Raw genomic sequence first — 25,758 nt, forward strand, 5'->3', positions numbered from 1 at the left:
ACACAAGCTGAAATGAGTGGAATTATGTTTATGTCATTGTTATTTATATTTACAAAATTAATATTATTTATACATTTTTATTTTTGGGTTGTTTTATTTGATCTTAGTTTGTTTTAATAATTTTACTGCGTGCTATTTCTAATTTTTTTTTTGCATTTTCCATCTTCATATCCACGCTCTCAGAAATAAAGGTACAAAAGCTCTCACTGGGACAGTGCCTTTTTTTCAAAAGGTACGCTTTTGTACCTATTAGAGGTATCTTTTTGAAAGATGCTTCCCCGGGGACAGCTTTTGTACCTTTATATCTGAGAGAAGGCGTGTTTAAAAAGCCTCCTTGTGCGATGTTGCTCCCCAAATGTCAATTTTTTGGTTCCTAAAAAGAGGATTTTATTCTTTAATTTGGACTCACGCTTTATGATCAAATCACACCATGATGTTCGATAATAGCTGGATGTATATTTGTATCTAAACTGAAGCTGGAAGCGATGAATTCTGGGACATGTGACTATTCTGACTTATTCTGACTCTGTCTGTGTCTCAGGTGCCACTCTACAGGTGCATTGTGGGTAATACCGTCATTCTGAACCCAGCGGGATCTCTGCAGGGTTAATGGGACGGCGTGCTGTCACAACGCTGCTCGGTGAACTGCATGCTGGATGTTTACGGGACGCTCAGAGAAAGATGATTGTTTTGGGATGGATCTGACAACGCCGCGCCAGTCTTTTCAGAGAAGGAGTGATTAGGATGAAATGGGATGGAAAAACAGCCTGGAACAGAACTACGGGAGTTCGGAGGACGTTGGAGAGATCGGAGCTCTCTTTCTGGTGCCTTTTGTCTGGAAAAGTCGGTGAGCTTCTGTGAATGAGATGATGCATATTCGCATCTCATTATCAGGTTGCCAGGCAACGCAGTGTTTTGACTCCGCCCAGCGGACGCAGGAGTGTTCCACAGCTTCTGATTATTAATGCATTGATAAAGCTGCTGTGATAAAATGATGGGCAGATATGGATGAATCGGTTTGGACCAGGTCCAAGTCATATTTCATCCGAGAAACAGATGCAAATAAATAACAAAAAGACCAACTGGTGTATTTTTTAGATTTTTTTGAGCCATGATTCTTATTAGATTATCGCTGTAATGCGTTTTTTGGTTCATTATTTCATTTAAATCAGCATAAATTAAACGTACAACAATGCCATTATTATGTAAATGATATATGTACCATATTGCATAAAAATATGTATTTTTTTAATTACAGTAAATAAGGGGTTTGTTGCATAATGGTATGATTCTTTTTAATTATACGGTGAAAAATAGCCTGCTGATAATTATTTTTTTATAGCCAATAATCAGTTTGAGGGCTAATGATATAGCATGTGCATTTTTGCATGTTTTTTTAAAATCGACATTCGTACTAAAGATCCAGTCTAGAATTTGCCGTGCTAAAATTAGAAATAAAAACTAAATATAATAAATATATATAATAATAATATAATAAAAGATAAAAATCGGTTGAATACTGTAATGCTCAAGTTTAATGTAATAGATTTCGCTCTATTCAGATCAGTGTAGTTGTTAACTAAAATAATAATATTAATAATAAATTGAATGAAATAGAAATAAAATATGCATTTTAAATAAAAACGAACTTAAAATGAAAAGGGTGATTAGAAATTGAACTGAAATGAAATTTAACTAAAATAATGTTTACGTACTAACATTATTCTAAAACTCTAGAATAAAAATAGATGAATGCTACAGAAATAATTCAGTGTTCAGTGTTTTTATTTTTAATTACATAAAGCATCGCATTATGTAAAATGTTAACTAAAAAAATTTGCAAAAATATATATCTAAAAAAAAAAAAAAAAAAAAACTAAAAAATAAAAGCTAATTCACTAAAAAATAAAAGCTAATTCTAAGTGTTATAAATAATACAGCAACAGTATATAAATATGCTGAGCAGCTGTGTGTCACAGGAAGTTGCGCGTCAAGGATTCTGATGGAAGATGATGAAGTCAGGTGAAGTCTGGAGGACACGAGGCTTAGAATAAACTTAAATGGATTTAATCTCAAAAACAGGTAAAAATAAGAATAGGATACAAAGGTCCATGCAGGTAGAACAGGCAGGCAGGATAAACACAGGTAAAGACATCAGGTAAGGACCTCTATTTAAATTTTTATGAATATAAGCATTGGCTAACTTAATCACGAAACGACAAACAGAACTCAAAACACAGGACTTAAATACTGGATCCACAAAAAATAAGTAATTGACAACACTGACAACATTAACACACATTAACTGCAGACAATCAGACAATTAACATGGAGGAAAGGCAGGGCACAGGGAACACATGGCACGAGACAAAAACATAAACAAAGAGTCCAGAGAACGTGACACTATGTTATAAAAACTGATTGATAAATTGCCCAAAAACAGTCCAATATAAGATATAGTTAATATAGAGAAATCCAGCAGGAAGTGAGCAGCTGTGAGTGTCACAGGAAGTGAAGAGCACTCGCGTCAAGGATTCTGATGGAAGATGATGAAGTCAGGTGAAGTCTGGTGTTGGCCTGAGACACAAATCTCAGAACATCAGAGCACAAGTGTTGGGTGCACATCTCTCTGGATATAACAGAAGACCGGAAAATGTGCTCAAGAATAGGTGTGTTAGTTGATCACTTTATTTTGTAAAATAAAGTTTTCCATCGCGTTTTTCATTGTCTCCACGTTTTACTCAAAGCATGTCTAAATTGCGTAAACTAAAATTCTGAAACTTAAATGTAATGAACAATTGTTAAATTGGGTAAAAAATTTTTAATTAATTTAATATAATTATAATTTTTTTAAGTTCCATGATTTCTATTTAAATTTTTATGGATTGTTTTTTTGTTTGTTTGTTTTTTTTGTGCCTCCGCGCCCGTATAATTATAAGCATTAATTTATTAACTTATTTTTAAACTAACTTAATCATGAAACGATTTCATTATAAATTATGCAACAAATTACATATTTAAGGCCCTAATTAATTTTTTTTTTTTCAAAAGTCTACTTTTCACTGAAATATTTCTGGCTCCACAAAAAACTAAGCAATAGAACATTTGATTGAATAAAACTTTAACGATTTTATAATTGATTAAAAAAATATTTTTGCAGCAATAAAACACTTTTACAACATTAACATCAACATTAACGTTCTCTATTAAATGTTTCATTCAGTTCTGTTTATTACATATTTATTAAATCGTAAAACATTAACAATGTAAGCAATCCTTTAACATAATCAAATGAGAATTGAACGATTCCTTCTATTTCGGCTTGTTTACTGTCGCATTTGATAAAAATTTGATTTATTCATACATCATTTCTATGTTTTTTCAGGCTTTAAGAAAGGCCCTTTGTGAGGTTCTGTAGGTCTCACCATGAAGGAACGTTAGGAAGCTGAAGGAGATGTCCAGTAGACAGCAGAAGCTTCTCTCCAGGAAGGACAAGATCTCTGGAGGAATCCTCTCAATGTCTGCTGCTTCTGCAGTTAAACAAGACATTTACATAAATCACATTCATATCCTTCACCAGGGACACAGTTCAGGTTCATTCTGCTGTAGGCCAACATTAATAAAACGTACTTGTAAATGCTGGCTTGTTTTTGGTGTTAAACTTTTTGAAGGAAAAAAACATAAATAATACTGTCCTTAATTCCTGTTTAAGAATTGATACATATTTTAAGGACAGCAATCTTTTTTAAATGACTTTGAATCACCAAAGTTGCATTTGTTTGATTTGTTTGGTAATTAAAATAATAATAAATAAAAAAAAAAAATTAAAATGTAATAAACTGAAGATCTAAAATTAATAACTGGAATTAATACCCGACCAATTAAATGGCAAAAAAATAAAAATAAATAAAATTTAAAATAAAAAATATAATAAAACCTCACTACAAATTGTGACCCGAATTATAATGGATTATAAATAATACTAAAAATAAATGAATGTGTGATCAAATAAATATAAGAAAAATAACTGTTGAAGCTGAAGTTGAAGCTCTAAAAGTAATAACTGGAAGTGAATAAAATGTTTCAGATAAACTAAACTAAAACTGAAGTAAAAATAAACACAAATATTAATATTTAAAAAATAACAAAAACATTTAAACATTAAAAAAGGCTTCTGACGTTACCCAGAATATGTCTTTAAACTGATAAACACCACGTGAGATTACAATGAAGGGCATTCAATAAAACCATCAATACTGGACTGAAAAAAAAAAAGATTTACAAACCCGTTTTCTGTGTGTGTGTGTGTGTGTGTGTGTGTGTGAAAAGAGCACAATGTCCAAGTCATTTCAAAGATTTATGTAAAGCCACTGATAAAGTCGCTGATAAAAAAATCACTTTTTTTGATTAAGAAAAGACAATTATGACGAGTACAGAAAAATAATTGAAATTAATGCTGTTCTTGTGCATACTATATGCACGCCTATTATTATTTCATGCATTATTTGCATCTTAGTATGGCTCTCTTACTGCATAACTTGCCACACTCTATTTGCAAGAAACCTTATTCAGGGGGGGAAAGAAAATAACCATTTTAACACATCAAATTTATATTTTACATTTATAGCGGCATGAATAATGTGCAACAAAGTGGAAGCTAATTTACTCAGCTAACAAAAAGAAATGTAATTAATGGAATCTGTTTAGGATTTTTGTAAAACAAAAATCAATAAATAAATGAAAAAAAAAAATATATATATATATATATATATATATATATATATATATATATATATATATAATGTCATCATGCCAAAACATAATGTATAAGATGACATCATGCCAAAACATAATGCCAAGTCCATAACAGAGAGCAAAGACAGCGCATTTAAGAATGACCTTCTTGGCTAAAACTTTATTTCTCAGTTTTATGCAAAACTGATTTGAGTAAAGCCTTATTCTACCCTCTTACCATAACAATACACAATGGCTGTTCAACGTCTGTTCAGCTTATTGGCAGTCAGTGAGAGTTTCCTTGAAAACTGCAGCTGAACATCATCACCTGCTCAACAGGTTTCCATCAATACAGAACTTCACTAGACATGAAGCTAAACTATGCTGAAAACACCACCTGACAATTATAACTACTCCCCTTTTGGGCCAGTCTCAGTACCTGCAAGTATGTGTGTGTGTCTGTGTGTGTGTGTGTGTGTATGTGTGTGTCTGTGTGTCTGTGTGTCTGTGTGTGTGTGTCTGTGTGTGTCTGTGTTTGTGTGTGTGTGTGTGTGTGTGTGTGTGTGTGTGTGTGTGTGTGTGTGTCTGTGTTTGTGTGTGTGTGTGTGTGTGTCTGTGTGTCTGTGTGTTTGTCTGTGTGTGTGTGTGTCTGTCTGTGTGTGTCTGTGTGTGTGTGTGTGTCTGTGTGTGTTTGTGTCTGTGTGTGTGTGTGTGTGTGTGTGTGTGTGTGTGTGTGTGTGTGTGTGTGTGTGTGTGTGTGTGTGTGTGTGTGTGTGTGTGTGTGTGTGTGTGTGTGTGTGTGTGTGTCTGTGTGTGTGTGTGTGTGTGTGTGTCTGTGTTTGTCTGTGTGTGTGTGTATGTGTGTGTGTGTGTGTGTGTGTGTGTGTGTGTGTGTGTGTGTGTGTGTGTGTGTGTTGTAGCCCCTCCCACCGTCTTCTCTGAATCTCGCCTGTTTGGTACAATACATAACATTTTTCACTCAGCTTATAGTCTTATCATTTAGATCAGTGGTTCCCAACCTTTTTTAACTCACAGCCCACACAACCAAACACATATGTTTCCGCGGCCCACTGCAAAAAATGTATGCAGCAAAAATATGTTACATAGCCTAAATCGGCGGGTTGTTTTTAAACCAATCAACGACCTGGAATAGTGAACGCATAGTAACAGTTTATTATTATTTTTTGTTATTTAATTAATTATGATATTTAATTATTACTACACATTTTTACGTACATTAGCAATATTATTATTTCTATTGATAATAACTGGCGGCCCCCCTGCAATACCGTTGCAGCCCACTGGGGGGCCGCGGCCCACAGGTTGAAAACCACTGATTTAGATTTTTAATATAAAAATATATAAAAGTAACAACAACAACAATAATAAAAAAACAGAGTAGTCTATTAATCATTTAACTCTCTTCCTCGGTGATGTCTCATCCGGTCTTAATTTCCTACTAATCCTGTTAATGGTCAGCCCTGATGAAGAACTGCTTTCGTAAACATAGTCATTTCACAACATTTGACTCCTGAACTCAAATATTCTCCAGTATTATATTCTTAAAATATTCTTACTCAGCATGATAATACAAATAAATGAATCCCAGATGTCACACAGGAGTAATATCTTGAAGAGCACATCCGGACTCAAAAGAGAGCTATCACGAACCGTCAGATAAAAGTTATTAAACAGCTTCATATTCCCAGACTGTGTCTGAGTGTGTGTGTGACAGCAGGAGGAGTGCTTGTGATGAGGAGATCAAGGAAAGCTAGTGTTTGGAGCACCCTAGCGGACACAATGAGACAGTTCAGGAATAAACTTAGGTTACTGGGTCAAAGGTCTGAGAAAAGTTACTTGGCATCGCCTAACAATGTCCTGGCAACCACTCAGAACAGCAAACTCAGTCAGGCTTTAAAGAGACAGCTCAAGCCGGTTCAGACCTGTACTCCTTAATTCTGCTGAGCACAAAAGAAGATATTTTGAAGAATGTTGGCAACTAAACCTGGCTTCAATAGCATGAGTAAAAAATTGGAAGTCGTCGACTGTTTCAAAGTTTTATTAGACATCCATACGGGTTAAAAACAACTTAATTAACTTTAATTATGCAATACAAAACTGTTACGCAACTTAATAAAAGCAGCGATGTACAATAAGACTACATTCAATTATTAGCTACATTTCAAGACGCTTGTGTTAATAAACTGTACAATGAACCGTTTTTAAGTGGTTTATCATTACCTAAACCATCATAGACTGATAGCGTCATCACTCAGCGGCATTAAACGCCGATAAGACCGAATCGTTTCAGCATCGCAGGAAATCTATGGCACGCTACGATGCTGCATTGATCCGATGCTCCCGTGATGATTCATTTCCTAAATCACTCAGTGTCCTGACTGACTGAATACGCTGTAGTACTTTGTCTTGGAATTTTTATACACAAAGCAGTCTGCTCCCCGCTGATTGGCTGAGACCGAACCTTTGGTATTCGAGGCATCTGAGAAGTGTTTAAGTGTAGGTGCTCAGTTATCCTGGGCATCCGAGTTTAGTCAGCAATACCAGTAAAATGTATAAAATACTTAACTAAGTGAACTCGGTTATGTGACTGTAAGCATTAATTTATTTATTCTTTACCTCTTATTAGTTAATGTTCATAATAACCAAGAGAAAGTCCATCTAAAAACTGTTAATGGCTACGTACCTCATTTCATTACTTAACATATTAGTGTATATTACTGTGTTTAACAAGGTGTCACAAAACAGGCCAATGTTATGCTTAACTTCACCCGCTGAACCTGATTTATTAGTAACATATTTCGCATTTTTGTAAGGTCACAACCAGCATTGTTTCTTTCAAGTGTTTCAGCTATAATGCATTATTTAACAATGAAGTTTACAGTACTTCACCGGACTGAACGCCACCATGAAGTACAGTACACGGAAATGCGTAATCAGGCGCTTATTTTATTTTGATTGTTGAACGTGGATGATAAAAGCGGCGCGCAGATGTTAGGTAATAAGACTAAAAATCGATTGAATTTTGTACAGAATTTCAAATAATTCCGCCTTTATCCTTTTGGTTTTTTTACACTTTGTAGAGTCTGGAACCATCAGCAATACATATTTAGAAAAGTTTTTATATGTTTTTATATGTTTTACTGCCTGCGTCTCTGTATACATAACCTCCGTGGGCCTCTGATACTAGACGATGAGATAATAGTTTGAGGATGTGCTCGTGGTGATGATTCTGTCTCAGAGCTCGACCGGCCGGTTTCACCGAACAACAGAAGAAACACCCAAGTTTCTGTAATCACTTCTTTCAGATGAGCCCTTCACAGAGGAATTTATCTACTCTATCACTGCATTTTTTGTGTTGCTTGTCATTTCTGAAAGCGAACAAACTTGACTTTGTGGACGGAAATGTTCCATCAAGCACTGTTATCGGATGCTTGGGTTTTTCAGTTTCTTTGGAGATAAATTCCTCTTGATGTCGCATATTAGATGTACCAAAAATGAGCTAAAAATTCCTATCACGTTATTATGAAGTCAATCTATTCATCCCATTCTTTTCTTTCAATTAGCAAAATTGTTTTTGCAACCGTTAGGCCTCGTTGATCTGAGCTTGTGCACAAAATAAACATTATTTGTGCATAACCATCTCGCTTTTTAAGCATAAGCTCAGATCGGTGAGGCTTGTGATCAGTCAGTTACTAAAAAAGAAATACAAAACCTGTGCTAATTAAAAGAAAACGAGTCGATATAAAGAGTGAATGCCATTATTAGGCAGCGTCCCTTTTTGTAGACCGGCCGGTTTTGATCAGGAATACCATAAGTGTAATAAAGGGATGAAAAATATCCAAAAAGCAAAAAAAGGAAGCTGAATGCCATCTGTGAGCAACGTTTGAGCATCTAATGTGACAACACAAACTAGCAATTTTGGGGATTTATTCTCAGAAGGACACTTTTAGAGTTTCTGGATAGGATCATTATGCGAATAACTTATTTAACTTCATTGAAACTGAAGATAAAATATGCAAGAAGGGTTTTTGAAATACGGTCACTGCGACTTTCACAATGGCATCGTTTTTGTCTGAGAAACCAGATCCGTCTGTCTCCGCCGAAATGTTTGTCATAGCTCAGATACGTTCAGGGTTTAGAGGCTGTTGTGTTGCTCAACACCTTCGTACAAACATGCTCCTGTGTGCACGATTAAAGCAATCATATATCTCTCGAATGATTCTTGTATCCGTTCGGCATTTGATCTTGATCGTGTGAGTTTTGTTTTCTTTCTGAACGTGCCAGGAGTCTAATAGAAGCGACTTACAAAACGTGTTTTCATAATGCGTATACTAATTATGATGACAGATATTATGAAGTCACTGGCATCACTAGGCCTGTATTTTCGCTTCTTTTTACTGGTTAAACATACACCCTTATTTTTGCGCTCATAGGGTAGATTTATTATTCACACCCATCAGTGTACGACTCTTCTATTGTGCGGTAATGACTCTGAAAGCAACAGAACCCCTCTGCTCATTCAGGCACCTGATTGTCTTCACTGATGGGGTGACCCAGCCCTGAAACTGAAACCAGAGTGATGAAGACTGAATCACACTCAAACATCTCACACCAAAATAAAACTGAGCAATAAATAAACGATAATGCTTAACGGGGGCATATGCTACATTGCCCCTTTATTCTTGCAACGATTTGGTCTGCGTTTCGCATTAATCTACTTGATTAATGTTGAATTTTAAAACATTTTATATGGGGGATGATAAATTCTAAGTATTAAACACTACAATACTTATTCATAATTCTGTCTTTATCGTATATTTTTTATTGTCTCTTGGGTAAAATCGAGGCATTTTGCCACAAAAGGTCAATGTGCGTGTCTTAGAGTGCTCAATATATAATATGTGACCTTGGACTTAAATAGTACAGGTATATTTGTAGCAATAGCCAATAACAGCGGTTAAAATTATATATTTTTCTTTTATGCAAAAAAATCTTAAGGGTATATATATATGTGTGTGTGTGTGTGTGTTTATTAGTAATATTGGTTGATAAGCACCCCATTTAGACAACTTTGTTTTTTTTGCACCTTCTAGATTTTCTAATATTTGTATCTGGCCAAAAGATCTCGTCCCATCCAAACAAACCACACATCAATGGAAAGCCTATTTATTTACTACTGACTGATTTTGTGGTCCAGGGTCAAACAGCCCACCCATAGTCTTGACCTTATATAATACAACACATGGAAATATTACAAGTGCGACAAATCTAGCGCCGTTGATTCTGAGGTGGAAGATATTTTTTCATTCGTCGAGTTTTCTTTGAAAACATCTTCAGTCAGCTTGTTTTGCTTCGTTCAGTTTTGAAGCGTAAATAATGTCACACACCTGCTGTTGACATTCGTGCAGCGTTCCGTTCATATTTTCATACAGGTCACTGTGGAAACGCCAAAAACCCAGCGCCTCAAAGTTTCGACCTAAATTCCGGAAGTTTCATGGGACGGAACCTCCATATATGAATAATTGTGGGAGGAGCCACGCTTACAGGTGTATAAGTACGGCAGGTTTAAATGAGTCATGCGATTTATACCCACGGCAGAGCGAGCGAGCGAGCGAGCGAGCGAGCGAGCGAGGGAGAGCGTGGAAGGAGCGCAGCTTCGGGTTTTAAGGTTTGGGCTTTTATTTATTTATAGATTTTTTTTAGTGGCTATTGCACGAGGATTTGTATTAATTCGATTTCCCGTTGAAGTAGACCTGGCTTTTTGTGAACGCGTTAGGAGCTTTATTTATTTATATTTTTAGGTTTAGATGTTTGCTCTATGATTTTTAAGTGGAATAATCTCGAATCTACCGGGGTTTCACGTCTTTCCAGTTGTGTTTGGGAGTGGTTTGGATGGGTTTGTCTCTTTGGGAGTGGCGTCACCAGGATGCGTGCTTCCTATGAGTTTTGGGGAACCATCTATAAACCCCTCCTTTAAGGATTTGTAGTTTTTATGGCACAAGCTGCTTGATTTGTAACCGTGTTTGCATGGGTAAGAGGAAAGCTGCGCGACATTAAGGCTAAAACGCATTAGAAGGGTTACTTTGGTTTACAAATAAGCTTATTTAAATATCTGGTTGGTAATTTTGGTCTCTTTGTCCACAGAAGAGAAACCTAAAGACTCCTTAGATATGGCCTTCAACACACTGACCTCAAGAGCTGTTCTCTTTTATGATGAGTGGATTAAGGAAGCGGGTGAGTTTGCATCATCAGCACATCGGTGTCTGTAGTCTGTCTGTAATTGGTTGGGAAATAAGACGCTTTTTACTTAACTTGTAGATCCACGGACCGAGAACTGGCTGCTTATGGCCTCCCCGTTCCCTCAAACTATTATCATCGCTACCTACGTCTACTTTGTGACCTCGCTGGGGCCTCGGCTGATGGAAAACCGCAAGCCCTTTGACCTCAAGCGTCCAATGATAATCTATAATTTCAGCATTGTGGCGTTCTCCCTCTACATGATTTATGAGGTTCGTGAACATGTTTCATCATGACACACTTCCTGTGTTCTTTTGTCTCCATCTATTGTTTCTCAAAATGTGTCTGTCTTTACAGTTTCTTATGTCTGGTTGGGCGAACGGCTACACCTATGGGTGTGACCTCGTGGATTATTCCAGTTCTCCTCAGGCTCTCAGGGTATGTTAATGGCGCACATTCTTGTGACTGTTCATTTGTTGCCAATGACTCGTACAACAATTTGACACTTCCTTATCCGTCCTGCTTCCTTCTAGATGGCGTGGACCTGCTGGCTGTACTACTTCTCAAAGTTTATTGAGATGCTTGACACTGTAAGTGGGCTTCTCTTGGGTTCAGAACATAGACCTCAAGTCTTACATGGATGATCAAACTGAACCTCTTATGTGATCTTGTCTTCACAGATTTTCTTTGTCCTAAGGAAAAAGAACAGCCAGGTTACTTTCCTTCACGTCTACCATCACTCCATCATGCCCTTCACCTGGTGGTTTGGGGTCCGATTCGCTGCAGGTAAAGCATTATGGATCATTCAACAAAAATGACAGTGGTCTTATTCCAAACATTTGGTTAAACTGACATTTTGGTGTCCATTTTGAAAGTCCAAATGAGCATAACTCTGATCCCAAAAGGTCATAAACGCACTCTAAAGTGACTCCAAATGAAGTTGATGATTCAATAAAGTTGTGAACGTCTTTGAGCCAATGTAATAAACCCTTGATTTCATTTTAGATACTTTATGATCCAGGTTTTGGTTTCCTTTTCAAATGGAGGTTGAATCTTTGAATTCCTCCTTTAAAAATGTGTAGATGCTAATTTTTTTTTTTTATTAAATGCAAGCCAAACTGCATGACCAGCAAGTCATTGTCATCCACTTTGCTTGAATCTAGAGCATAAAACGTCCATGCATCTTAGTTCTCCTTGGAGTTAACCTTATTCATTAAAGAGATGCTTAAGTGCTAATGTTTTGCTTTCTAGGTGGTCTGGGAACCTTCCATGCCCTGCTGAACTGCATTGTCCATGTGATAATGTACACTTACTATGCTCTCTCTGCCCTGGGACCCGCCTATCAGAAGTACCTGTGGTGGAAAAAGTATATGACCACCATTCAGCTGGTAGGTTAAGCTTTTCTACCCATCCCCAGTGTCTGTTGAAATCCATACTGGTTCTAACTCGACCTTTCTATTTGTGACAGGTTCAGTTTGTGCTTGTGACTGCTCACATTGGCCAGTTCTTCTTCATGAAGGACTGTCCTTACCAGTTCCCTGTGTTCCTCTACGTCATCGGTCTCTATGGGCTGATCTTCCTGATCCTGTTCCTCAACTTCTACTATCACGCCTACACCAAAGGCAAGAGACTTCCCAAGGTCCTCCAGAACGGAAACTACCTTCTCAAGAAATCAGAGTGATCTTTCCATTGGCCAGCTAAAAGTGAAGCTCTAACCTATCAAGTGGGAAAATATTTCATCCGTTCAAATTCCACTTTGCTGTTTTATGTTAAAACTAATGTGGAATACACCCACCTTATCACTGGATTTAAGACTTCCAAAACTTGCACACTGGTGTTTCACTAGAGATGCTGTCCTCATTTTTTGTTGTCTTCACTTAAGGCTTTTGAAATGAGTAAGGGGTGGGAAGTACAGTGTTTTTGTTCTAATAGTTTAATTTGCCTGTAAATTATTGAATTTCTCAGCTTTTGGAGTATGATTGACCTGTTGGCCAAATCTGAAGAGGTTATGAGAGCACAGGGGATTGACGTTAGCTTCTAAAAAGGTTTTTGAAGGTGGTTTTTAGTTGTAACTGAATGAGCCTGAGGCCTTTTGACCCCCAGAGGAACGCTTGACTGATTTACCTGGTTTTGCTCGAACCTGAAAGTTTACCACATGCCACAGAAGTGACATCATCCGAAGACATTTTGTCAATGACCTATGCTGTGTGACTATTTATTCTGTATTTAATATTGCTGTTTTTCTTAATGTGATTATTTTTAAATGCTGTTGATTTGTAGGAATTACCCGTTATGCTTTTATGTTCTACTGATCAGCTGTGGAAATGGAGGACCAGAACAATGTTACAGGAATCTTTTGTCTTTTTTAAATTTGACATGTCCAATTTTGTGAAAAGAGATGAGGTTTTATAACGAAACAAAATAAATTATTTGTCACTCACTTTTGTGCCTGTTACGTCTACAAAACTTCCTCTGCGCAATTGCACTACACCTCCCATACTGCACTCGGGCCGACTCCGGGTAAGGTGATGCCCATATTTGGTTAAGCGGTACCGTCACGTGACCGATTTCGTGTGCCAATCACTTTACTGTCGGGAATTTTTTCGGTTTTCAAAAATGAAGTAGCTAACGTTAACTGGCGTGGAGATGTTTACGGAGGTAAACACCATAACTTTAGTAGGTAAATTATAAATAAACTAATACAACTTAAGGCTAAAATGGATGGCAGAATGATTGGACCTGGACCTTATAGGGCGACGAAATTGGTAAGTGACTTGAAACAAAAACGGTTAGTTGAGCCCCTCACGTGAACTGATTTAACTAGTGTTTACATCAGTATCTCTTTAAACTGTACGAAATGTATATTTTGATATTGCCCCACATCAATATGCCGGTGTAATAAACTTAAAGCCGAGAAAGGAGGTGGAAAATGTCGCGTGGAGAACACGCTTCTATTACTGCCAAATAAACGGGTGAATCTTTTAGATATGTGTATATATAAATATATTGGTCTGTGGCGAATTATGGTCAAGATAAACCCTAAAGAATATCACGGTTTTAATTTGTACTCGAACTTAGACGAGTTGAACAGAAAATAGTTTAAAAATTGTTACCTGAATTCACTCTACAACTATATCTATATATATATATATATATATATAAATATATTCATTCAGACACCTAGAAAAAAAAACTGCACTTATTGATCCCTGAGGGAAAATTCCTAAGTAACCAAAATTCACCATGGTAACAGCAGTTTTCATCAAAATACCAATTACTTAATCGTTATTTGTAAATTATGAGATTTGGCTTGGGCATCAAAGAGGTTTTGTAGCAACAAAAAATGTAAAAGTTTAATAGAGCTCTGTATGTATGTGTATTTCTTACCCTATATTTTAGAATGGGTTGTTTAATTGTTTAGTTGTTCAAACAATGATCATGGATGCATTTTTAATACAGCCCCCTAAAAGTAATTAATTGTCATTGTAAATCTAGGTACTAACTATCGCTAGGTAGTTTTTACCCATTGTTCAGCAAGTTATTAGGAATTTGAAATACAGTACAGTTTAGTGTGTTTTAGAATAAGTTTGTCTTTTAATTTTGACAAATATGTCTGTCATGCTGAGTGCAATATTTTACACATATTTTGAAAATTTATTTTTCACATTTTAATATTATTCTTTATATATTATTCTTTATATTTATTATTATTATTATTATTATTATTATTTATTATAATATTTTTTTATTTATTTTTCCCAGTGGAATGAGACCATCAAGCTCTTCCGTGGTGGAATGCCAGTCAGACGTCACTGGGCTCATTTCAGGAGTTATGACCACAGTTTTACAGGAGCCGAGGCTCTCGACTTCCTCCACGAGCTGCTCAGACAAAACCAGAACTTTGGACCCGAGGTGACACGCTACCAAACACTCAAGTTACTCCGAAAATTCCTTAAAAACCACGTCATCGAGGATGTCAAAGGACGATTTGGTAAAGAGGACTTTGAGGACAATGGACATTTATACAGGTGCTTCCTTAGCTCTCTTTCAAAAATTAGATTACAACATTATTACCGTTATTTTTCCTCCCTATAAATGTAAGGCTGCTTTGAAGCAATCTATATTGTATGAGTATATTGTGTGATATTATAAGTATATATATGTTGCATTATAATATTACATTGCATTTCAAAATAATAATAAGTGCTTTAAATGTGTCAGATTCCCCCCACAATCACCTCTGAAGCCTGTTCCTGTGCGTCCACCTGTAGGAGATCACAGCACATTACCCAGAATGCCACGCTGGGATGACTTTGATGAGATCCCAGTGCCAGAGAAGATCCCAATGAAGCCTCTTATGGTAACAGAACATTTGGCTGTGGAAAAACATTTACTTTGCAATGAGCATGAATTGTCTTCTGCACACCAAGGCTGCTCAGAATTACAGTAAAACATGGAGCACAAATGATTTTAACATTGATAATATTAAGAAATGTTTTTGAGCAGCATATCTGCATATGATTTCTTAAGGATGCATGGAAAAATTCATAGATATTTCGCTTTTGATCTAGAACTCGGAGTCGTGGAACAAGAGGCACAGCATCGCCATCGGTGAGGTTCCTGAATGCCGTTTAATCCGGAGGAGGGAATTAACCCCCAAACACGTGGACCAGATATGGAAGTCAATGACGCTAACACAGTAAGCGTCGACAGAGAAGCTCTAGTTCGTCTCAAAAAAGTTTGGGTTTTGCTTTTATAATAAACTCTTTTATTAGTTTACAGACTGTTTTGGGTCTCCAGTCTCTGGATGGGGTTTTAGACGGCAAAATGCTGAGCCCCAAGCACATCGTTCACAATGTGTTTGGTGTTAACAAGCAGGGGATTGTGGTGCTGAAGAACAAAGCAGGTGAGCAAGGGTTATGTTTCAACACGTGAAATCTTCTTGCAGCTAATTTCTGATGGATCTCTTTCTGTGTGTTGTGTTTTCCGTAGAGGACTTGCCTTATTGGGTGTTATCTGCAATGAAATGCCTTGCAAACTGTGAGTGATCTGCCGTCGTATTGATTCAATGTTCAACAGATAATTAGCCTAAACCAGGATTAGGACATTTAAGTCATTTTTTTAAAAATGTGCCTTAGAAAAAAAGCATTACTGGTGTGCATCTGAAGACAAAACAAAGAACCTGGCGTGTTTTAGGATCAGTTCAGTGCAACGAGTCTTTCAGTCTAGGACTAAGTTTAAACCGGAGGTGAATGTGTTGTTAATAATCACAATAAATAATTATTTTCCATGCAATATAATTTATTAGCCTTTGTTTAGGTAAACTGCTTTTTATAAATTAATATTTAATTAAACATGATGTCTGTATGAATGCATTACATTATAGTCAATCTGTTATCTTTGAACTCATTTTTAGGGCCCAATGGGAATGACGCCAGGCAGCCCATGTATCCGGGGTTCGAGAGAGATGTGTTCAGGACAGTGGCAGAGCATTTTCAGAGATTGAAAGAGCCACTTTTGACTTTCCATCTGTATGAAATATTTGTCAGTATTTTGGGTGAGCGATGCACTAGCTATTCACACAATGAGTGATGAACATATTTAATCAGCCGTCATTTTAAGATTATTACAATGAGCAAAAACAGTCTAAATTTATAGTGGTTCATTCTTTATCAATATTTACTAGATTAGGAAATATTGAATATACACACAAAAAAACATATTTAATTTATTTGCTTTTTATGACCCTGGACCACAAAACTAGTCATAAGGGTCTGATTTATACAGATTTATACATCAACTGAAAGCTTAATAAATAAGCCTTCTATTAGTGAATTATTAGTTATTAGTTAGCTGAGAGACAACTATTTAAAAAAATATAAAATTTTGATTTATTTACGCTAGGAAATATCTTCATGGAACATGATCTTTACTTAATATCCTAATGATTTTTCGGCATAAAAGAAAAAAAAAATTTTACTTTATTTTGGGCTATTGCTAGAAATATATCCTTTGTGTTCCAGGGTCACATTTATGCACTTCTGTCCAAATTTTGAGGCCAGTAATATATTTTTCAAATAAATTGAAAGACTTTCGTTCTGCATTGAGGATGCATCAGTTGATTAAAAATGACTATTTATCAAGCAATCCTGACAAAATAAATGTATGGTTTTAATGAAATTATTACGCAGCACAACTGTTTTCAACATTGGTAATCATTAGAAATCAGCAAATCATTAGAAATATTAGATTGATTTCATGCGACAATGAAGACTGGAGTAATATTGCTGACAATTCAGCTTTGCATCCCAGGAATGAATGACATTTAAAAATATATAAAGCTAATAGAAAACTGTTATTTTTATATTTATTACTGTATTCGTAATATCAATGTCAGCTGAAATAAATGCAGCTTTTGAGAGCATACGTGTTCCTGTAACTGGTTTCTCCCACAGGGCTCCTGCAGCAGCAGTCGGTTGCGGTTGAAGCGCTGCAGGTCTGCTGTCTCCTGCTGCCTCCAGCCAACCGTCGTAAACTGCAGCTGTTAATGCGTCTGATGGCTAAAGTCTGTGCCAACCCCTCTCTCCCCCCTCTGAACGACACCATAGGAGCCCGTACCCTGGTAAATCAGTTAGATGTTCTCTGTACAAGTTAATTATTTGCACATCACCGATAGTCCTCAACCGTCGTAGTTAATTTATAATTCAGCTCAGCGTTCAGTAGATCGTCTCTCGTGGGTGCTCCCGTGCAGATGGTCCAGACCTTCTCCCGGTGCATTCTGGGATCTGCGGACGAGGTGGACTTGGACGAGCTGTTGGCCACCAAACTGGTCACGTTCATGATTGATAAGCACGAGAGTGTGCTGAAGGTGCCTTCCAACCTGCGGAAATCTGTCGAGGAGCATCTGTCTCACCTCAGAAGAGCTCAGGTCAGCATCCCTCGTCATTCATTAAATGTTTGATAATTGATTGACTAATATCATTAAACTGCATCCACTACAGATTCTTTGGTGTATTTCTGAAAGAAAATATGAAATATGTCTAATTTTTATTAATATAGATAGGATTGTATTGTGAAAAATGCAACAATATTATTAGTTCAGTGCTTTTCTTTCCAAATATCAAAAAAATCCATATGGCATGCTTCCATCAAAGCAGAGTTGTCAATCTTTCAATCAATCATTTTTATTTATATAGCGCTTTTAACAACACAGGTTGCATCAAAGCAGTGAACAGTAGAAGAATACAATGACAGGGATGTATAATGACGAGAGTGAACAATTTGTTATTAAATGCACAGACGGTCTCTGTAATCAATTCGATGATAATCACTAGAAGTTAAGTGTCTCCATCAAAGTAAGCCAGAGGAACCAAAACCCCATCCATACAGAATGGAGAAAAAAAAAAAACCTTGGGAGAAACCAGACTCAGTTGGGGCCAGTTCTCCTCTGACCGGACGCCCAGCACTTAACTTCCAGTTCAATGTCATGAAAATTATGATAAAATATTAGCACTGTGCACAGTAAGACCAGGAAAATTTACCTTTGCATACAAAACTGAGCGTTTTTGTAACTTTAACGTAGAATTGAGTGTGAAGGAGAACTTAGTTTAGTACTACATTAGTACTACATGTATGTACTCAGAAACTAATACTGTTAAAAATACATGATTTCAGCGCGATAAACATTATAATTAGAACCAAAACAGATGTTTTTTAGCAGTTACAAGCTGTAATGACGCAGCTCTATTCTGGGAAAAGTGGCGTGGAGCAAAAGCATTGGCATTTAAAAAAAAACAGGACCTTCAGAGTTAGTTTTTTCATGGGAAAATGGTGGGTTTGGAGAAATGTATCTTTTAATCACTGGCTCACCAATGCAAGTGAATGGGTGCCGTCAGAATGAGAGTCTAAACAGCTGACAAAAAACATCACGATAATTCACAAGTAATCCCAGTCCATCAATTAACATCTTGTGAGGAGAAAATGTGTGTTTGTAAAGAAACTTTATTATCAAGATGTTTTTGCGGATGATTATCGCTTATTCTCAGTTTTTTTTAGAGATTTTTTAAGAGAGAAAAAGTGTAAATTTGTTACAAAGCTTTTTTTCTGTCGTGAAGCTATTGAGCTTTGGACGTCTCTTTCTCACCCCACATTCTGATCTCCTCTCCTCCTTGGTTTCTTCAAGATAAAGTATGCAGGTGACACGGACACCTCCGCGGCGTCTCCACCTCACTCGTTCTGCAGACAGATCAGCAGGGAGGAGTTTGAGCAGCAGAGGGTCTCTGGATCTCAAGGAGCCATCGTGGAACTGCTGGAGAACATCATTCAAGACAAGAACATGTCCATTAAAGACAAGAAGAAGAAGCTGAAGCAGGTCAGAAAGAGGATCCTTTGCACATGTCTGTCACATGGTGTGCTTTACTACAAAAATTGTGATGTATTTACAATAGACTTGTGATGCCGTGATTGAATCTGTCCATAGCCTTCATAGAGCTTGTTTAACGCTAAATATTTCTTTAAAAGTCAAACTACAGCCTGACATGTTCAGTAACTCAGCTGCATGTTTCACAAACTTTGAAATCTTAGATGCACTGTTTATTTTCCCCTGTGTGATTTGTATTTTTTTTTTTCTCGTCTGTCAGTTCCAGAGATCTCATCCTGACATCTACCGCAGACGCTTTCCCACCGCTGAAAGCGAGGCGGTGGTTTTCCCAGAGAGACCCCAGAGACTCAAACCTCAGCTGATGTTCCTCACGCTGAAGAAACCCTTCCAGCCCTTCCAGAGGAGCTGGAGCTTTCGGGCTTGAGTCAGTGGTCAGTTATGAGGCTAGTGTGACCGTGTTAAGTATTATTGTCAAGGAGAGACGTTACAGAATATTAAAGGACATCTTGAATCCAAATAACACTCAATTCAGTGATCAGATGGATTAAATAAAGTATGATGCTGTGCATTGAAGTCCCCTTAAAGCAAGTCACTACAGGCAAACCCATTGTTTTTTTGTTTTTTTTTTTAATGCAATGACCGATTTTGAGATTTTATTACTTTATCTGCACCTCTAGATTTCAATTACAGTACATATCCATATTAATGCTGTGTTTTTTCTTTTTGTTACTGGCTGTTGGCAGTATTTTCTGATTTACGGCGTGATGAAATGAGAAATCCCAAATCCTTCTGTGAAAGGAATTCTGAACCTGAAGCTTCATAATATTTTCCCTATTCACTTGCAGTGTCTTGCTATAAGAATGAGCTTGAAAATTAGAATAAAAAAAAACAACACACACAGATCCAGAGGGCCTCCGTAGTGCTTGTTGATTTTATTCGTTTGATGTAAATAATCTGCAACATTTACAATCGCTTGTGTTCTATTTTTAAGCCGCTGTAGTTTTACCTCCAGCTGCAGGTGTCGTCTAACAGCTGCTAAGTTCTCATTTCTGCTAAATTATGCTGTCACTGATAATCAGCCAGAGGAAATATGTGCCGGTCACCAGAAAATGGCTTTTGAAAACTTCGATTTTATACTTTAAATCAATTTAGGTATACGTCAGTGTCACAGCAGCTACTGATGCACTACAGGCTACATACACTGCCTTTCTGTCTTGTGTTTTTATACTTCAGCGTCCTCTGTTTTTACTGGTTTCTGTTTTTTTTTGTTCTTTCTTTGTATTGTATTTGGTTTTAGAGTTGTTCTAGGTTGTCATGTTTGATCACGTCACGTAGCACTAAAAGCTTCACATCTTATCACTTGACTATTTATAACTGATTGTGATCGACTGTCATGGTACTGTAAGTATATCGTTCAAAAGATGCTGTGTAAATCTGATCTTCACTGATGTTTTCTTTAAACTGGATTTAGCTGGCAGCTGTTTTTATGTGTTTTAAAAGTAATGGATTTTAACACAAGGCTGGATTTAATCTGGCTGGTATCACTTTTTTTTAAAGTTTATGTCCCCAGTGTTGTGATTTTGTACAAATTCTGGAGTTATTGTTACTGATTTGGACGTCTACACTATGATCACAAATATGCAATTGGAAAAAATAAATCTTTATTACATGCTGTTGCGAGGGTTTTTTTCTTTCTTTTACATTTCTGTTTACATAGCCTCATATTTCAAGCTGACATTCATGCTAAACATGAAACAATAACTAACAGGCAGATACGGGTTTTCTTCAGATCTGAAAAAGCTATTTATTAGTCAAATTAGGACAAATGTTGCATGCATTGCAGAAATCTTACAGTATTTTGTTTTTCATCTCAAATATCTGGACATTTTTAGATCAAGATACATTACCTTGAGATATTTTGTATTTGCAATCGAAAAAGATTAAAAAAAGAACCTATGTGAAGATTGAGTAAAATATTATAATGGTCAGAAGAAAAGCTATTCAAGCCTTTTCTATTTTTTAAAAAAAAATGTTTTAAAAGGTAATGGAGATGGTAACTTTAAAATGTCTTACGTGTTGCTAATGCAATTCATTGTGTGTTACATATATGTCAGTATTGCCTTTTATTTTTGTTTACGTGGTCTTAAGAAGCCTTAAATGTATCTTTATCAAATCAGCAAAAACCCTGCCGTTATTTTGAAATGCAAAACATGCAAAAACCCTGCTATATTTTGAGAAGTATTTATGTTATAATGTGTAATGTGCAGTTATAAACAGTATTTTCGTCCTGAGATGTACTTCAGCTTTTTTTACTCAAGAGGTCACTAGAGAACTAATAATCTCTTTTAGAAAAACCAGCCGTATTTTCAGCACAAACCTTGCATGAGGGAAACACAAACGATCATAATGATCATTTAAAGGAACTCTTCCTTTTTACTTTATACACCTTTAACATATGTGTGTGTGTGTTAATGCTTCGGTAATACTATACCCCAATTGTCATGCCAACAACACTTAACTGAACTGAAACAGAGTCGTTTCAGAAGGTCATGGCAATGAAGCGTCCATCATTGTTCACTCTTGTGTATATGATCTCACGCGAACCTGCAGCTTCAAAGACGCCAATAATGCACCTCAAACACCCTCGTATCCTTCTGCGGTGTGCCGTTTATTCAGCAACAAAGAGACGTGCTGCCAAAGACATGGAAACGAAACCCTAATAGCTTATTTCTTCGCGTCGCGCACACGTCCTTATGTAAATACGGCCTGAAACGCGGCTGTCAGAAGCATAATGCCTGCTAAATCCACACGCCGCTAATTGCGTCTAAAGGAAGATGCAATTGTACTCCAGCTACAAATAAATCAAATCAAACCGGTCGTAATTATGCTCACAAATGAACATAATTATCCGTGCAATCTCGCACAATGTATTTCTTCCTTCCTTCACGAGCCAGTCGCCTGACGTAAACAAAACGCGCGCATGCGGTGCATTCTCTATGCGATGTGTGTCAGAGTTAAAACAGACCTTGATCGCGCAGAAACGTCCCAGCAGGCCTTGGGCTCCCCTGGTCTATTCCAGGTAATCAAATGCTGCCGGCACGCAGGTTTCCGCATTAATTACGTCTCTTTAAGCGGCCCGTTCAAAGGCGGTGAATCATCCGCTGAGTTGCAGATAGAGTTTTTGAAGGTCACTTTCCTTTCTAGCTGGTGATCAATATCTGAAGCCTCTGGGCTCCATCCAGGTTCAGCTCAGCCGGAGACAAGAGAAAGATGCTGGGGTTTAAATATAGTAGAGCATGAGGATACGGTGCAGAAGCTCGGGAGAAACATCCGCCTCATGTAGAACTCTGAAGTTCTGTTCAGTCAAAGGTCAAAAGGTCAAAGGCTCCTTTAAAGGCATTATGGCATTTTATGGATTTAGTTTTGCTTTTAACAGCATTGTGAATGTTTTTATTTAAATGGCTTATCACTAGATGCAATTAAAATAAGTAGTACCATAAAACATCATTATATATTTATTATATATATCACATACTTACTAGTGAGACAAATCAGTGTTATCATAGTGTATGTTCATATTTTTAGTTTTTACCTAGTTTTTCTGCAAATTATGTGTGGTTGTCTTTTTTTATTTGTATTTTATTTTATTTTATTTTTTTTGAGCCAGTTACCAAGGCAACATCTATTTTCTACTCTATCTTCATCTAGTTTAAGTTGAAGCACTAATCTGGCTGTCAATAAATAATCTAATCAAAGCACAAAAAAGTAACTAAAATATAAATAAATATAATACAGATAAACTAACCAAAGCATAAATTAAAAAATTAATTAAATAAATAAATAAAAATAAATAAAAATGTAAAAAGCTATTTAAAATATGAATAAAAACTATAATAAATAATAACAATAGATAATAATACTAAAATAACGCAGTGTAATATATTAAGTAATTTCTGTTTAGTTAACCATAATAGCTCTGATGCAAATGCATCAATGTAGTATAAAGCAATGGACAATAAAATCATAGTGTGAGAGCAAAAGTTAGACAGCGATCAAAATCACTGAATATAATGAATAAATGTAATCAAATACATTGTTTAGGAGATAAATAAAGACCATTGTTTTATAGAATGTAAATGAATGACAGTATTGTATATATATTTCACATAAAACTATATATATATATATATATATATATATATATATATATATATACACACATAAAACTATATATATATACATATCTATATATCTATCTATATATATATATATATATATATATATATATATATATATATATATATATATATATATATATATATATATATATATATATATATATATATATATATATATATAGTTTTGCGGTCAGTTTATTATGATTTAATGCAGCAATAACTCATCCTGAAATCACAAATGACTGAAAAAAAGATGTTAGTGCACATCCTCATGATAAACCGCTGCTGTATCTGTGACCTCAGACTGCACTGCATGTATCAGAGCATGTTCTGTAATAGTATCAGTGAGCGCAGGGATCAATATTTGCACCAAACTGGAGTTTTGCCAGCCATTCATCACACCAAGTTCAATGATTCAGTCCGACAAACAAAAGCCCTTCTGTGCTGCGCAACAATCAATGCCGTCTGCGGGCGAACCGAGCACTACATCCCTATTAATAAATATTCATTTTCAGCCTGCTTAACGAAGACGGCCGGCGCTGTAGCGTTCAGGTGGGCTGTGATTAAATGCTTCGCACATACACGTTTACAAAGGAGAAGCAGGCGCGGTTATGCAACGGGTTATTGTAGGGAGGATATTGCAGCGCCGTTTCTCATTCAGCTAATTCGCCATTGCATTAGTGCCGATGAAAGAGACGCGCAGGTTTACCATTATCTGGATGAATACATAGATGTGGCCGCGCATATGCTTAGCGCACGTCAATCGGCATGTTTCGGAGGATTATGTTATGCAGATGCATAATTAAAAAACGAGGGTAAGAAAGCAAATGGGTTGAACGGTCTTGAGGTGCGTTTTGAAAATTTCTTTCAAACGTCGCTGACGTTTGACGCCACTGACGTCAAACCTGACGTGACGCATCCGGAGGTGCCGGGTTAAGAAGAGGGACGGTTTTCAACAGGTTATTTATTATTAAGCAATAAGATACACAACTGGTCCTTCGGGTGTCGTTATCAAAGCTATGAGCAGCATATTATAGCTGCCTAGGAAAAATAAAGTCGTTTTTTCGTCAAGGTGGCGTAGAAAGCCGAATACGAATTTTTATTTCATTTTACTTTTTTTGTACTAGAAACTATACATATATCAATTCAAAGGATGGATGAATCAAATAAAAATATTTTACATCATAAACCGTGTTTGATTGTCCTACCCAGAGCCGTTGAGAAAAGTAATCGATACCACGTGACCGCTCCACCAACGTAAAGCGACATTTAAAAAAAAAAAAAAAATTTAAAATGTAAAATGTGAATAAAAACTATAATAAATAATAACAATAGATAATAATAAAACGTAAACGTAAAGCGACATTTGAAAAAAAAAAAAAAAAACAAAACATAATTTTTAAATGTTTTTTAAAACGTAAAGCGACATTTAAAAAAAAAACATAATTTACACCGGAATGATGATATTTATATATCTTAACACATATTTAGATGAAAATATAGTGAAGTGCTAAAAAAAAAAAAATTTACAGACAAGGCCGGTAAGTACCGCCCTTTTTCAGTTCGCTCAGTAACGTTACATTTAGTACAGACTGTTTTGCTAATGCCGCGATGAAATGCAACATTACGAGGAGCTCGTTTATGAAAGCTAGCCAATTATTAATATACTGGACCCACAGCTCGCCGTGTTAATAAGTTCACTTGCTAGGCGGTTGGTCAGTCCTTTCAGGTGTTAAGTATGCAGCGGTAAAACAGCAAGTGTGTAGAATCTGAGGTAAGTTAGTTCAGTTACTAGCCAAACGGATCTGCAAAAATAATTAGCAGGATTATGAACACTTCTCAAATTACATACATAATTGTCCCGCCCCAAACTCAAGCCACTTATCGGGCATTTTTCCCTAGGCGTGGCTTATGAAGTTGTCTAGTTAAGTAGACGTTTAAAACAAGGGAACATGGGCACTGAGAAAGTTTCGGGCCTGTTTGTCCGTGTACGTTCACTTGTATGCCTTTGTCTGTTTTTGTTGTTGTCTGACAACGAGTTGACATTGCAATCGTGCAGTTTCAGCATGTTTTAATTTTAATTTTTAAAAGACAGTTTTTGTTAAAAAAATGCATTTTGTATAAAACACTAAACATTTGAACACTGAAAAAACCCCCAAACTAGCAAATGTAAACTTTACAATGCTGTAGTCAAAAATGGATCATTTT

At 36.3% G+C, this 25,758-nt stretch overlaps 2 protein-coding genes and 1 long non-coding RNA gene across 4 annotated transcripts; 2 read left to right on the forward strand and 1 right to left on the reverse strand.

The window, feature by feature from the left end:
- Window positions 1-2,356: 2,356 nt before the first annotated feature.
- On the reverse strand, window positions 2,357-6,429 carry LOC122333794. Its single transcript, XR_006248676.1, has 3 exons — window positions 6,312-6,429; window positions 3,426-3,530; window positions 2,357-2,629 (listed from the first exon to the last, which is right to left on the reverse strand). It is a non-coding gene; the product is annotated as an uncharacterized LOC122333794 (long non-coding RNA).
- A 3,884-nt stretch (window positions 6,430-10,313) lies between these two features.
- On the forward strand, window positions 10,314-13,432 carry elovl7b (ELOVL fatty acid elongase 7b). Its single transcript, XM_043231601.1, has 8 exons — window positions 10,314-10,423; window positions 10,900-10,989; window positions 11,074-11,264; window positions 11,350-11,430; window positions 11,526-11,582; window positions 11,673-11,778; window positions 12,244-12,380; window positions 12,461-13,432. Exons 2-8 carry the CDS (start codon window positions 10,926-10,928, stop codon window positions 12,671-12,673), a joined length of 849 nt encoding a protein of 282 aa, XP_043087536.1. The 5' UTR covers window positions 10,314-10,423; window positions 10,900-10,925; the 3' UTR covers window positions 12,674-13,432.
- Window positions 13,433-13,533: 101 nt separating this feature from the next.
- Window positions 13,534-21,044, forward strand: depdc1b (DEP domain containing 1B). 2 transcript variants are annotated; one of them, XM_043231597.1, is made up of 11 exons: window positions 13,534-13,757; window positions 14,755-15,020; window positions 15,214-15,352; window positions 15,564-15,691; window positions 15,768-15,898; window positions 15,985-16,032; window positions 16,409-16,549; window positions 17,448-17,614; window positions 17,744-17,920; window positions 19,175-19,363; window positions 19,632-21,044. In XM_043231597.1, exons 1-11 carry the CDS (start codon window positions 13,710-13,712, stop codon window positions 19,794-19,796), a joined length of 1,599 nt encoding a protein of 532 aa, XP_043087532.1. In that variant the 5' UTR covers window positions 13,534-13,709; the 3' UTR covers window positions 19,797-21,044. The 2 variants fall into 2 exon arrangements, with proteins under 2 accessions (XP_043087532.1, XP_043087533.1); XM_043231598.1 differs by lacking the exon at window positions 13,534-13,757 and having other exon boundaries at window positions 14,819-15,020; window positions 15,264-15,352.
- Window positions 21,045-25,758: the final 4,714 nt, after the last annotated feature.

The sequence above is a fragment of the Puntigrus tetrazona genome, unplaced genomic scaffold, assembly GCF_018831695.1.
Source record: "Puntigrus tetrazona isolate hp1 unplaced genomic scaffold, ASM1883169v1 S000000396, whole genome shotgun sequence".
Lineage (NCBI taxonomy): Eukaryota > Metazoa > Chordata > Actinopteri > Cypriniformes > Cyprinidae > Puntigrus > Puntigrus tetrazona.